Here is a 15012-nt window from a genome sequence, read left to right as displayed (position 1 = left end):
AAATTTTAACTCCTTTCTTTGATAGCAATCTCAGGAGGATCAATATTAATTTAAAGTACCTTGAAAAACAGCTTTTGTTAATAGTCCATCGGCTATCATCTTAAAAATCACCTTCTTGTGACTACCTGAGTTCTTTGCAAAACTATCACTTTCTCTTCTGTGTTTTGCAGCCTGCTTTGCAAAGTGTCTGTTTTTGCGTCCTGCACCAATGTGTTGTATTTTAGGTTGTGTACACACATTCAAATGATCTAGGAAAATTTTCCCAGGTGGTTCTCCTGGTAGAAAAACTTACCCAGAGAACCCTGTACAAAAGCTGAGCAGCAGAGAGCCTGTGGTGCTGACTATCAAGGAACACCTAAAGCACCAAGTCCTGTAGTCTGGGGGGGGTGCAAAGTCTGTTGGGTCAGTGAAGGGGGGTGTGGGGTTTGCTGAGTCAGTGACGGGGAGGTGGTGGGAGGTCTGTTCCTTCCTCATGGCCAGAGTTGTCTGGCCATGAATTTCTTGTGGCATGTTTCAGGCCTGTTGTGGATGGGCAGTGAGCTACACTTCTCAGCACCAAGTGCTGCAATCCGGGCACTGGGGTCTGCCGGGTCCAGGTGTGGGGGTCTGGGTCAGCCAGTGCTACTCGCCTGAATGGAGCCTGGATCATTTGAGTCCACAATGGGTTTGGGTTTGGCTGTGGCTGAAAAAACTGGGAGAAGAACTTGGTCCCTATGTGCTTTGGTTCTGGGCTTTTCCAGCCGGTAGCATTTAGGGAGTGTAGTGTTCTGTTCCTATCTTGGCTGGGACTGATGTAGCGGCCGCGTCTACATGAGCGGCTGACTGTGCAGTTGTTCCTTAACCAAGTACTAGATGACTATGCAGTCTTCTCACTGCACGGTTACTTTTAGATCCTACTGCAGAGGAGCAACGAGCTACTGTGCAGTGGTCCATTACTACTGAACAATAGCGTTGCCATCACGGTTCATGTCTGGAGATGCTATGGTGATGTAGCTTCTTGTGTAGACATGCCTACTGTCTCCCTGGATCCATGGGATGGGGGGAAGGGCAAGTCAAAGCTTACTGGGTTTCTGGAGGACTGTTCTGCAGCAGGTACCTGTACAGATGTTCCATCTTCTGAGAGAGAATCTCACAGAAGCCATTACACTCAGGTTGTTCCCAAGTTATTTTCCTCCTAGAACAGCTATTTGTGCTCTGGGAGAAAAATCATGAACATCTACACATTTGTGGTTTCTCCTAAAAGACGAGCAACTCTCCCTGGAGAAACTGAACATCTCTATATAACTTCAGTTGTGTTGAATGGGTAATTGCTGAAGTACTTGAGGATCCCATGGGACAAAAGCTTCTATACAAATGGAAAAGGTTATTCTTTAATCACAGACATGTGTAACCTCAAAGCCATGGATCATTAGTATCGTACCTGATTGCTCACAGTAGCCTCCGGTCAAATACTTTATATCTGAGAAATGCAAAATTTAATGTTCCTGGTGTTCACTAAAGGACACTCCCTCTGCACTGAGCAAAATTGTATGCCCCACTTACCCTTGCAGATCTTTTTGTCTCATGTTAATTAAGGTTCTGAACAAAATAAATTGTATACACATGCTTGTTTTCTTTAGAAGTATGTATCTGGCTAATAAAGACAGTAATGTAATTTCTTTTAAAATATTTTCATGCTTCAGCAAAGAAAACAAAACTTAAAAATGAATACCGTATGCCTTTAAAAAAAAAAAAAAAGGTTGCAATACCCAATGAAAAAAATTCAAAATTAAGAATGAAAGGACATTTTTACACGTTCTGTGGGACATGATGGTGGATGCTTTAATTAGCGAGCCGCTCTAATTAAAAGTGTCTCTGTGTCACATGCACCAGCATTCCTGTGCTGAAAAAATGGCTGTTGGGAACTTTGAACTAAAGTTCATTGAATGTGTTTTATTTCAAAGTGCCCCACTGCCATTTTTCAGTGCAGGAATGCTGGTGCATGTGATGCGGAAGGCTGCTGGAGCATATCAATCTCCATGCTCCAGCTGACTTGATTTAGAGTCTGCTCTGATGCACTGGATTTCCAGTGTGTCAGAGCAGGCTCCATGTACATGTAAAGCAGCCCAAAATGCTTTCTTCACTCATTACTTCTCTACATTTCCATCAGAATTTCAACATTGTTAAACTGTCTCAAAGTTTTTAAAAAAATGTTACTTCTCAGAATTGAGAATGTTACTTCTCAGAATATCACAGTAATCTACAGCTGAAAATGCTCATTAACTTAATGGAACTGGATCCTCAATGCTGAAGATTGGTGTAGTAATGTAAATAATTATTTATGGACTTTATATAGAAATGCCTGTTGAGCATTTTGGTATCCTTCAGTCATACAGCATAAATCCTGTTTAGTATTGTGATTAATCTGTACTATGGATTATTGCAGAGTGAATATGAATATGTCAGACTATCATGACAGTAATTACTTTATGTCTTCAGTACCACTGTTCTAGTCTCAGTCTTTTCTTCTTTAAAGGGTAGACTCTTCATTTGGATCCAGTGTTTACAAATAAAATTAAAAGCCTCAAGTCATTATGATTGTGTCTTTAATATATGCAACAGTAAAAACAGCCAGTCTTCTGAAAAGTTAAAGACTCTTTTTTTCTTTATTTTTCAAAACAAAATCCTATACTTACAAATCCTGGAATAAAGGAGTCAGTGATGGTTCACAGTGACCATTATAGTGCTAAATATAATGAACACAGTGACACAATTTTAACTCTAGAATTAGTGACTGTATTCTCCTCACATTGAAGTCAGTGACTGCAGTAGAAGTTGATTTGGGCCCTTAAATAACCTCAGTACAGCACAAGTTGATATTGAATGTCCATACCAGACTGAATTCATATGTTACTTAAGTCTCCTCAAAAAGTTTTAGAAAGAAAATAAACCTTCCCCAGAGCTTCTTAGTTACTTTTGCACACTGATAAATCGTGCTGGCATACCTAAATTGAATAACATTTATGATATAAAATAATGATTAGTGAGCAGATATTAAGGAAGAATGAGGAAATGATACTGAAAGCTTTCAAAAGTGTAGTGCTGCTGAATCTACAGCTGCAGCCTGACTGAATTAAATAGCTACAGAATAAAAAGCTTGGTGTTGTCTCTTGTAATGATCAGAGGTTAATCCTTTTGAAAGCGTCAAGACAGGACTGCAGTTGAAGGATCTCAGGTGACAGGGAGACCTGACACTTCTCTTTCACGGTCTTCAAGCTAGCATAAGCAGTGCTTTTGTTCCACTGAATATTAAGAACATGTTGGTCAGGCCATGGACTCTCTTGTACAGGTTCTAAAACTTTTTTATATTTGGAGGGAAAAAAAGAGGTTCATAGAAAAGCATGCATTTGGGGTTTTTAAACATATTCTATACAGTTGCACTAATCCATTTTGGTTCATGTAACAAGTGCTAAAAGCTAATTGTGTGTTACTTGGGTACAGTTCCGGTTCCATTTATAGATAATGGAAAGTATTCACTGGTATGAATAAGGAGTCATTCCTCTGTTGCCAGTTTTTCTGTTATCCCGTTATATTAGATAGAACTAAAAAGGTCATCACTCTTGCAACCGACCACTTTAGTCCAATGGTTTCACAAAAGAGAAGAACACAGTAGGGACATTTCCAGGATTTGTAAAAAAAGTGCATTATTGTTTTTTTACTGGTAATAATGACCATATGGAACAAATACTGTGTAGCATCTTACTACAGATGCTGCTGCAGATGATTTTATTTGTATTGTGGTAACGCTTACGGTGCCCACCTGAGAGGAAGGTCTCTTTAGGTCTAGGCACTGTACAGATCCATAGTGAATGCCCAGAAGAGCTTAAATTGAAAGTAGTCAAAATGGAAAATGTGGGAGAAAAGAGGAATTGATGTGCAACTGACAAATGTTAAGGGATAAAATAATTTAATGTGAGCATAAAAAAGGATGGTGAGGAATGATTTATGTAAGGACAATTGTAATACGTTTAAATTGCATCAAAACTTGTGAAATGTGTCTTGGAATGTTCCATTAAATGCCTTTGTGTTTGCAGGGATTGAATTTCTGAAAGGGTTTAGAGTAATACTTGAGGAGTTAAAATCAGAGGGAAGACAATGTCAACAAATGGTTTTAAAAGACCCAAAGCAGCTCAACTCCAGCTTTAAAAGAAATGTAAGTGATGCACATAGAAATATTTCTTTTGTCTGATTCTGCAGTGTGATATTACATAAATTATTAAACCTTTCTTTTGATAAGTTTTTTAGTGTAGAACAGTTTGCGTGCTAAAATATATATATATAGTCTTCATTATTAACTCCGGGACAAATCTAGTCTCCTTCCTATCTACAGAGGCTCTCCTGATTGTGGAACCAGTGATTTAACTTCAGTGAGGGTCTTAGTCTGGGGGGGCATTATGCAGTAGACATGCATCTGGAGAAATGGTGGGCTCTCCATCCTTGGTGTTTTTTTAAGGCCGAGCTCAAAAAGCCCTGGCTGGAATAATCTAGTTAATGATGGTCCTGCTTTGAGCAGGGGGTTGGACTAGATGACCGCTTTTCAACCCTAATTTTCTATGATACTATCCCTACAGCAGTGCAGAACGCAGCTGTCTGGGGCCTCCTTGGCAGTGCATAGATAGTAGAAGTGGCCAAATGCTGCCTAATGTCTGTATTGGTCTTACAGTAAACCAATTTACCTTTTTGAACCAGTTAGTCTCTAAGGTGCCAGTCCTGTTTTCTGTCCAATTCAGATTAACAAAGCTCATGGGCAACTGGTGCTGCCTTAGCCCACAGCCAGTCTTGCTGCCTGGGGAGACCCCTGCAGTTGATCCCGCAACAGCCGATCGCTGAAGCCACTTCTGGGGGTGGCTGTGGCTGTGGTTGCTTCTGGGAGCACTTGCAACAATCAGCTGGCTCTTGCACATGCACCCCCTATGTATCACCACTGACACAGCTAACTATATCTCTCTAAACCAGTGTTTCTCAAACTTTTATTGAGTGGAATGCACCTTTTTCTGAATTAAAAATGGCAACGCACTTGACTCATAAGTCTGCAGACTGGATCTGGTCCATGAGCCTGATCCCAGTACATGGGGCTGACCTGTATGGTGTCCCCTCCAGCCCATTTTTGGAAACACAGTTCTGCCACTCCTATGGCACACCCTTTAGAAATCACTGCTCTAAACCAATATACAGTAGAAGGATAAAGGGGAACATAAGCTCTCCAGAGCATTCGTCAGCAGGTGAACCAGTTATGTTGTATAGTCTGTCCTCTCTTGTACCAGTATAATAGAGCCAAACCCCTGTAACTATACCTGAATGAAACAAGTTTACAATGCTTTAGCTTCCATTTAGAGTGGAATAGAGCAGATAGGTGAAACAGTTAAAGTGGATCACTGTAATTATTTGTCTGCCCACGTCATAATTTCTGTTAGTGTCCCGGAGAACTATGGGCTTGCTTTGAGAGAATATATTTTTAAATGCCCAGGAGCAATGACTTAAAAATATCACGGTCTTTTTTTTTATTTTTCCAGGGAATGGAATCGCAGCCTTTTCTAAATCTGAAGTTTGAAACGGATTATTTTGTAAAGATTGTTCCTTTTCCTTCCGTTAAAAATGAAAGTAACTACCACCCATTTTTCTTCAGAACTCGACGTAAGTTATCTTTCCAATCCTCCTTTCTCTGCCTCTCCCCTGCAGAAGTAGATACCTTGTGTCAGGAACTCAGAAGAGGAAGTGTTTTAAGGGGGTGTATGTCTGAGAAAAGATAGCACCTGATTTCATTTTAGGAGGGCAGCTGGATTTGTAAGTGAAATGAGTTTAGAAACCACAGATTAGTCTCTAGTGGACAACAGTCCACATTACAAACTGCCAAAGAGAAATGGACAAAGTAAGTAGTCTGAGCAGAGGCATGCAGCTAACCCTCATGGACAACAGATTTACTGTAAAGTTTCTTACAGCTTTTTTTGAAGTCTGGATCTAGCTGTGCTGAAGATAGGGTACTGGGCTGAATGGGTCATGGGACTGATCTAGTGTGGCAAAAATCACATTCCTGTAAAGATTGAGTTACCACTTCTGCTCTTCTGTTTTAGCTTGTCCAAGTTACTAGCAGGATGTTACAGATAAGTTCCCACTGGTTTTGAATTTGAGGTCACAATTTTAAAAATTGGTCTAAGGATACAATCCTGAGTCTTCATGTATGTAACTATATATGTGATCTGATTTTTCCAAAATATAAGGTACTTGCCGACTCCCATTGAAGTCGACAAGAACTGCTGGGTATTTGATAGTGTTGGTACTCTGGAAATTCAGGTCCCTTAGGGCTTGCCTATATGGGGAAATTCACATATCTTTTCCAGAATAACTATTACACCATAGGTATATGGAGGTTACTCACCAAATGTGTGCACTTTATTCTAAAGTAAAAGTGACTATTTTGGAATTATTACTTAGCTTACATAGAGTAATTGTTCTGGAGGGGGTAGTTTTATTCTGCATATACACTGAGCTATTTTTTGGGAATAGTTAGTTATATTATAGTAGAAAGTAGGGGTGCACCAATAAAGATTTTTTGGGCTGATACTGATGGCTGATTATTAAGGAGCCAAATCAGCTGATACCGATATGCAGCCCAGCAGCTTGGAGAGCAGTGTCTGGCTAAGGGGGAAGGGGCAGTAAGTCTGTTGTGGGGGAAGGAGTAGGGGAGAGAAAGGGCAGGGTGGGCAGATTGAGGCCACTGTGATGAGTGGGGCTGGGGCTGGGGTAGGTGCTGCCCAGCTGGGGCAAGGCTCAGGATAGAGATGCAAAAGGCTTGCTTGATGGGCGTGAGGAGACAGGGTGGATCCTGCCATTGCACACACCCCCAGAGGAGCCATGGGGGGCACATGCCCCTTGGATCTGTGCACAGGGTGAGGATGGGCTGCCACTGCAGGCTGGGGCAGGGGCTAGGTTCTTCCTGGTGGATGGGAGTTGGGCTAGGTCTGTGCTTGGGGTGGGCAGCAGTGGTACTGGGGCAGGGAGGACGTTATGGGGTGGGTTAAAGCCACCCTGAAATTCACCATAGCCCCTCTCCCAGTACCGCTGCCACCTGCCCCAAGCGCCGCCCTGGCCCAGCCACCACACTTGGAAGAGCCCGCAATGCCTCTGGCCCCAGCCTGTCCTCACCCCATGTATAGATCCAAGGGATACATGCCCCCCCATGGCTCTCCTAGGGGTGCACGTAGCAGTGGATTCACACCTCTACCCATGCCTACCCCAGATGAGCCACTCATGGCTCTGTCCTGTGCCCCACCCAGGCTGTGCAGCACCTGCCCCAGCCCAAGCCTCACTCCTTCCTTCATTGCAGGGCCTCAGTCTGCACCACCCCACACACCCCTTTCCTTCCCTTCCCTTTCCCCTCAACGGACTTATCAGCTGGACACTGCTCTGAAAGCTGCTGGGCTGGCCATATGCATGCTGCAGCTGCACCCATGTAGGCAGCATTTATTGGCAACATTATCAGCCACATCAGACAAAAGAAGCTGATCACCGATTTAATGTTAATTTTCCTTTTGTCGGTGCAAATATGATATGGACTGATGTATTGGTACACCTCTAGCAGAAAGCCATTTGAGAATGGTTATTCTGGAATAGCTATGTTGGTCAGTTTCCCTCACAGAGGCAAGTAGCTAAATGTAAGCATAACAACCTAAACTTAAGTACACTTTTTTTTTGAAAATCTTGACATTGATCTTACTTCCACAAAGAGCTTCCACTGTTCAGGATTTTTCTGTTTAAAATACTCTAAAATTATTTTAGGATAAATAAGCTTTCTAAACTTTTTCAGCCCTTTATGGTTATGCTGACTAAAGTAACATTTTATCCTATCAGTAGCACTCACTATGTTTATTAGTTCAAATAAATACAGTGGTTATGGCTATATTCATTCGCTCTTGCACATTATGGTTTCTCCAGTACCTGTCTTGTTAAGCAGTAATATTTCAAGTGATCCCTTTTTTGTATATAAGAGTTGAAGGTGACTTGAGTCATGGCAGATAAGCTGAGTTTACTAAATGATGGATCTCCCGTAACCAAAATTATAAAATAGCTTCCTCTTTTTTTGTTTCCTTTTTGCCTTTTACTTTTTGGAGCAAAACTTTTGAAAAATATAAGTTCATCATTAAGATTCTTTTTCCGTGTGTTTATAGCCTGTGAATTGTTGCTGCAGCCAGAAAACCTTGCCTGCAAGCCCTGTGAGTAAAATGTAATATTTCCCATGCATGTATGTTACAAAACTATTATTGTTCTTGAAATAGTAATCTACCTGTCCATAAATCTCTGTCTTCTAACAGACTGGAAGCCAAGGAATCTGAATGTTACTCAGCAAGGTTTTAACATGCAAGTATCTTTTGATCATGCACCTCACAACTTTGGGTTTAGATATTATTATCTCCACTACAAACTTAAGCATGAAGGACCTTTTAAACAAAAGACTTGTAAACAGGTAAGCCATGGGCTTGTTGAAGAAATTAAAACATATTTAACAGTTTATGGTATGTTAAAACTCTGTATTATAATATGACTTCATAAGCTCCTTATTCACATACTTTTACCTCTTTAAATCTTATCCATCTGAAGTGATGCTCAAAAAATGTCTGTGTGATTATAGTTAGGTTTATCTTCATATTTTAAAGATGAGATAGGCAGGGTAAGGAAATTGTTCTGTATTTTGTACAGTTATTAATATCATGTTACAATCATGTGAAATGGGCCCAAATCTGAATGGTGATATTTCATACCAGTATTGCATTGCATGAAGCCCTACACACATTGTGGGCGAGTGGAGAATCAAAGCCGTTGTGTTTTAGAGATTGCATTAAACGTGACTCATTTGTGTTAGAATGTGCAACAATACAAAGTGACAGAAGTTCAGTGTACAAATAGTCATTCTGTCCAGTTATATCCTTATATCTCATCTTGGAAGCTGTAATCTGTAGTTTTCATTCTCTTGCTGTCTGCCAGGTTGTTACAATGGTGGGGCTCAACTCCAGTGTCCCATGCCAGGTGGCAAAGTATATTTCCAGGCCAATACTATTTATTGTGAGTGCATTTTCTATTAGACTTTAAAAGTGTGAGACTGTCTTCTGGAATATTCTCCTCTGTTTATTTACAGGAACAAAACACTGATATCACAAGCTGTGTTCTTCAGAATGCATCTCCAGGGGATTATATCATTGAGGTAATATTTCTAAAGCAATATTTGTAAATCAGCTTAAGAAATAAGTTAATATAGGATTAATATAGAAATTCATTACAATAAAAATACTGAGAGCCAATTTCTTCTGTAATTACATCCATAGATCTTCACTGAAATTCATGAGACAAATTAACATATTAGGAAAGTTAAGTTTGGCCCTTACATGGACATGCAGTGGTGGAAAGAGCTCCTCCTCCATGCTGAGCCAAGTGGAAGTCTGTGCGAGTTGACTGCCTGGCACCCTCTTCTGTGCTTCAGATTACAATCCAAGATCCTACCATCTGTCTTAATTATATTGTAAATAATGATGTCTATACAAATATTATAGGCTACCTGACAATTAAAACAGTACAATATAATGCCTCAGCATCATTAAAGAAGCATACATAGGACAAAGATAAATAGCTCACCTTATCAAGTCCAGCTCAGTCAGCCAGCTTTAAAGAAATTTCCTTTTTACTCCCATTATTGCAGAATCATATCCTCCCCTCTCTGTTAAGCCCTATAACAAGTGGCTTTTGTAGCATTTCTGGAAAGTCACCAAATTCAGGCTATTTTGGATCAAGGGAGGAGTAGTTTCCAGGGTCCTTAATTTTTTACAGAAAAAGACATGTCCTATCAGCTAAGCAACTCTGCTGACCACAGCTGTGGCAGTACATCATAGGTTTCATACGCCTCAGCAACACGTCCCACTCAGTAAACAAGGTTCTGCTTTTGGCACCATCTTCACTTTCCAAATAATTTTAAAGCATTGCCTCAGTAGAATGCAGTATAGTAATCTAATTTGGCACCATGAGCCGGAGCAGAGTAGCAAAGTCTGTACCAAAAGTGTTGCAACCTTTCTACCAGATTCAGACTGAAAATATCTGTCTGAATTTCTGCTGTAATATGAAAATCCCACAGCAAAAATAATGTTTGGGGCCTTGGAGCTATTGAGTAGCTCTGGTAAGGAAAATATGCAAAAAGTTTAATGAAAACTTTCCTTCACAGTGTTTTGTATTTTTGGCTGAAATGATAAAAAAAAAAAAAAAAAAGAGACGATCTCCATTTTTTATCATTTATTATTTTATAAGCCTGGGAAGATTCTGGCTAGTGGAATCTACCAAATATAATACACCTCTGATTATGAGATGACCCCCCATAATTAGATTCTATATATGGAAAACTTTAAATTTGTTATAATTTTCCAGGTAAAGAATCTCATTATTGGAGGTTTCCCTTGATTTTGTCCACTTCTCATTGCCACAGCAGGGAAAATACATCTGGGAGTTCAGGTAGCCCCCTTGTCCTCTGGCCCCTCCGCCCAGCTTCTTTCCCGTTATCCCTGGAACATGTGCTTCTCACATGAAAGTGAGAAGTAAATTTGAGAACACTGACCTAGAAATATAAATACCTGTAGTAACCTGCATTTAAGGAAATTAGTAGATAGGTACCCACAGACTTAGTTCATGCAGAATGGATCCAGTTTACGTCTTTTGAAACTGCTACACAGGTACTCCATAAACACACTGTTAAGCAGCCCTTAGATATAGTAGAACCTATAGTCCAAAACTAAAAGGCTTATGATTTACTAACTAGTTCATTGAACTGGGCACTAGCAGAGTCAACATTATTTCAAGCTATAGTGATCCCAAAGATCAGCACTGCTTAGTATATGTGTGTACTCCAGACACTCCCCACAAAGGATCCATGTGTTAGCTAGCCCTCCACTCATGACTGGAACCAGATGTTCTTGTCACGAGTCCTTGGATCCTCCAAAAGTATGCAGATGAGGTGCAGGGCAGCCTTGTCCAGCTCCATCTCTTGGAGGATGGGGCTGTACTAATCATATGCAACAGGATGAGAGATGGGGCAACAGAGGGATTCTGAGTAAGCTGTTTGGGGCCCCATTTGGTGATATTTGCCAGACATTTAAGGATGGTTAAAAAAACAATACTCATTCAAAATGGGAAAGAAAGGTGCAGCTCAGCTGTGGGAAAGTGAAATGTGGTCAGTGTAGTGAAAAAGAGTCAGCTCTGAAAGCAGTGGTAGCAGCCATCAATCCTCCTGGATCATGGTATATGCATGAGGGCCACCCAGACCTTTGATGCATATGCCTGGGCAGGAATTCCTGAAGCAGTGGAAGTTGCTCAGACCCTTCAGGCCACTGAGACAGAATCCAAAGACTAGACTGAGTCCAGATGTTTGGTGCCTCCATGCTGTAGTTGTATAAGTGTCTGGGAATCAAACCCAGGTCTCCTGTGTGGTAGATAAGGATTCTACTGCTGAACCATAGGGGACTCCACTGAGTCCAGTGGGCAGTACATATATCTTATTCATATGGGTTACATTAGCCTATCCTTGTGGTCATCAGCATCTTAGCCTTTTGGCTAAGATCCAGCATTTCTGGCACCAAGTATCTGGGCTAGCTCTGGCTCCCCCGGTACTGGCATGGTATTGCCATACCTCCAGGCCCAGTGCCAGTTCCCAGAAGGAACCTGAACCTGAACCCAGAAGGTTTTTTTGGTTTGGTTTTGTTTTTGGTCTGTTTTTTTGCACCAGTCCTGGAAGCACTGCAATACCAGGTCAATGCATAGAGTGGATGGAGCAAGCTCCAGTTCCACCACCCAACACCAAAAAAAAATCTGCTCAATATAGACCTCCTATGGAGAACATATCAGAGACAATCACCTGCCCTGGGGAGCCTGCCCACCTGGGTGATCATGATGTTGCCCCTGGCAGGTAAGTATGCCAGAAGGAACACCTGCCCATTGTTTTTTTTTTTTAAGGCCAAAAAAAAAGTTCCTATCAGATGTTTGCCTCATGTGGACCATGTGTTTTGTAGTCATGTTGAATGCTGGCTGCATTTAATCAACTTTATAGTAATTTTTATTGCTGAGCACATGCTGCTTTTTGCAGCAGCTTAAAGATAGGTAACGTATTTAGTGAGGTTTCCTTGTATGTGAATTTTTCACTCCAGTGTTGATTTGGGGGAAAAAACCCTCCTACTGTATTTGAGTAAATATGGTATTATTCCACTACATTTATCTCCCACCCTTATTTCCTTCCTTTTGAGATTAGATATGAATTAGAATGGATTGGTGCTCTTTTTTAAATGGGCAAAATTAGTTTTGAAAATGGCAATTCCATCTTTTACCAAAAGAGAGTTGGTGTTCTACTTGTTCTTGATTATCATGTGAGGTAACCAATTCTAGGTGTTGACATTTTTTTTTCTATAACTTCCTTTAGTTCTGGAGGTCCAGGACAAGTTGTTTCCTGTGTTGCAGAGAATTATTTTCCCCATAGTTTTCAGTATTTAAAATGAGACATTTCTTTTTTTAAGTTGGTCGATGACACTAATACAACAAGGAAAACAATGCACTATGCGTTAAAACCAGGTAAGAATTTTTCTTTTTAAAATGGCCATGTACTATCTTGTACTGGTCGTTTATGCTGAAGATTATTTGCCATAAAAATCCCCACAATCAGGGCTACTGAACCCCTTCCATGTTCTTACATACAGCTTTTCTGTGACCTTTTTGATAAAAAAATATACTGCTTTTACATATTATTTTACTTCCATCTTGTGTAAAGAATTGCACAAGCAGACTGTGCTGTAAAATTGGGATTATTTGCTAGGAACTAATTTTTCAAAGATGTTGAAAAATCAGAGTGTGCATCTTAGCTCTGTGCAAGTGGTGCATGAGGTACAATGTAGAAATATTGTAATGCCCTTTTGTGAACAGGATTAATGGAATGCTGAAATAAGCAGCTGCTCAATAAAATTCTAGTGAAGTTACCTTGAGGTAGATTATTAAACCAAAAAAAAAAAAAGATCAGATGAAGATTGTGGTCAACAGTCCTTCCTCAAGTATGCTGAAACTTCCTGTCATATTGTTATTGTTATTTATTATTTATATTTTGCCCTACTCAGGCTCAGGGATAAAAATCATCTTTATAGGGAACGGTGCTTTCTCAAGAGCCAGTCCAAGACCAGGGAGCACAGGAGAGGAAGCTGCAAGTAGAGTAACAGATTCGGCAGGGGAATAGAATTGAAGTGGCGCTCAGGAAAGATGAAGAGCTGGTTTGTGGCTCATTTGCCAAAAATGTTCACCCCCACTGTCTGATTTAGTACGTTCTGGAAGACTGTCATAGCATGATGATTGAGGTGTTTTAAGAATTTATCTAGGATAGAGCATGGATTTAGCTGTTGTTTGTCTTAAAGAATTTTTGAGGATGGGTCACTGAAATGGTTATCAATCTGTAATATAAAACTGGGATTAGACCAAGGGTGGCCAGCTTGCAGCATTGTGGCGTGCAACAGATCGGGGAGGGGACAAGCAATACAGTGGCAGATAGGACAGGAAGCAGAAAGCAGGGCAGCAGATGGGGTGGGACACATAAGGCAGGAAGTAGAAAACAGCAGAAAATTGGGTAGAAGAGATTCAGAGTGGCACTCTGAGGGTGCAGTGCTAATTTGTGTCACTCTTGCTAAAAAGGTTGGCCCGCACTGGATTAGACAACAGTGACGTAACTACCTGAACTATGTTAATTCTGCATTATTTTTTCAAAGTGCATTCCCCATGGGCTGGACCAATAAGAGCTATTGCCATTACTGTTCCCTTAGTTGTCATCTCAGCATTTGCAACGCTTTTCACAGTGGTGTGCCGCAAAAAACAACAAGGTATGATGTTTATTTAGTATAGAGTTTTATATAAAGCTGAGGAGTTTCAGTTCAGAGCTAGCTCAGACGGAAAACAGATTTATTCCAAACTAGGGCTGGGTATTTGTTCAGTGATATAAAGTTTAGTAAACTGACCAGTCAAATATTGGTCAAAAATTGTAAAAAATTGCCAGTACAGTCAAAGAATACACAGAAAAAGTACAATTTTTATTAAATGTGTTCATTAAAAATCATATTCTGTCAAGAAAACGGCAACTAAAAATATTTGATCTTTATAAAATTGCTATAATCTTCGACCAATCAAAAAATATGCAGTCATTGACTGGTCAGCTGACAATATTTGATTGGTCAACGGGCCAACTTGCCAAACATGGATTTCTTTTTCATTAGTGCTTTTATTTATTTATTTTCTTTCCCCCATCTCCTTCCCTAGTTTTTCCATCTGCTGGAACTTCTAGCAAAGCACTAATCCTGTGTTTGGTGCTAAATTAGTCTCATGAATAGTGTCACCAATCTTGAATGATGATTTATCTGCAAAATCAAGCTGAGGACCGGATAGGTTGTGTTAGGATTTTTGCCTTTGTTGGTTTGTTCAGAAAAATATTTGTTAGTCAAGATTAATGGAAATTATGAAACTGGAAGCTAAACAGATGTAAAAGAGGAAATGTTATAAAATAATACAGATATGCCTAACTGGTGTGTGTTTTATAGCAGGAGGAAAGTAATACCCTAAAACAGCATTGTCCAGTTTGTGGCCTGTGGGTCGCATACTGTCTATGAGGGGTTAATATGTGATCCCCAGGCGTTTAAGTGACTGCTGCTCCCCCTGTTGCTTTGGCTGCTGCTTCTGTATCTGGGGTCTCCAGGCTCCCTGTCCCTCACTCAGCTTTTGCTTCTGGCTCCAGCCTCAGGGGTGGGGCAGCATAGCCCCTCATAGGGTGCAGTGGCGTGGGAGGTGTGGCCTATGGGCCTGTGCTTTATATTAAGCGACATGCATCTCCTGGCTGCTTAGAAGTTTAATGTCCCTGCCCTAAAAGATGTAAATAAGCAGGAAGAATTCCCTGTACTCACTGGAACAGAGTTTTAACTAATTAGA

General features: G+C 40.6%; 1 protein-coding gene and 1 pseudogene across 6 annotated transcripts in view; one reads left to right on the top strand and one right to left on the bottom strand.

The window, feature by feature from the left end:
• The window catches only part of IL17RD (interleukin 17 receptor D), an 81967-nt gene that overhangs the window by 56534 nt on the left and 10421 nt on the right, over positions 1 to 15012 (top strand). For 4 of the 6 annotated variants that reach the window (XM_090021332.1, XM_090021331.1, XM_090021337.1 and 1 more), the window contains exons 4-10: positions 4074 to 4192; positions 5553 to 5673; positions 8205 to 8249; positions 8349 to 8500; positions 9170 to 9235; positions 12576 to 12630; positions 13806 to 13916. In XM_090021332.1, coding sequence (XP_089877458.1) covers positions 4074 to 4192; positions 5553 to 5673; positions 8205 to 8249; positions 8349 to 8500; positions 9170 to 9235; positions 12576 to 12630; positions 13806 to 13916 — 669 coding nt within the window. The remainder of the gene's footprint in view (positions 1 to 4073; positions 4193 to 5552; positions 5674 to 8204; positions 8250 to 8348; positions 8501 to 9169; positions 9236 to 12575; positions 12631 to 13805; positions 13917 to 15012) is intronic. The other 2 variants (XM_090021335.1, XM_090021333.1) reach the window with 1 other exon arrangement.
• LOC149855793 (U2 spliceosomal RNA) lies at positions 11781 to 11994 on the bottom strand (annotated as a pseudogene).

The sequence above is a fragment of the Crocodylus siamensis genome, chromosome 11, assembly GCF_052110815.1.
Source record: "Crocodylus siamensis isolate JL-2025a chromosome 11, ASM5211081v1, whole genome shotgun sequence".
NCBI lineage: Eukaryota > Metazoa > Chordata > Crocodylia > Crocodylidae > Crocodylus > Crocodylus siamensis.
This window is presented reverse-complemented; position numbering and strand designations above follow the sequence as displayed.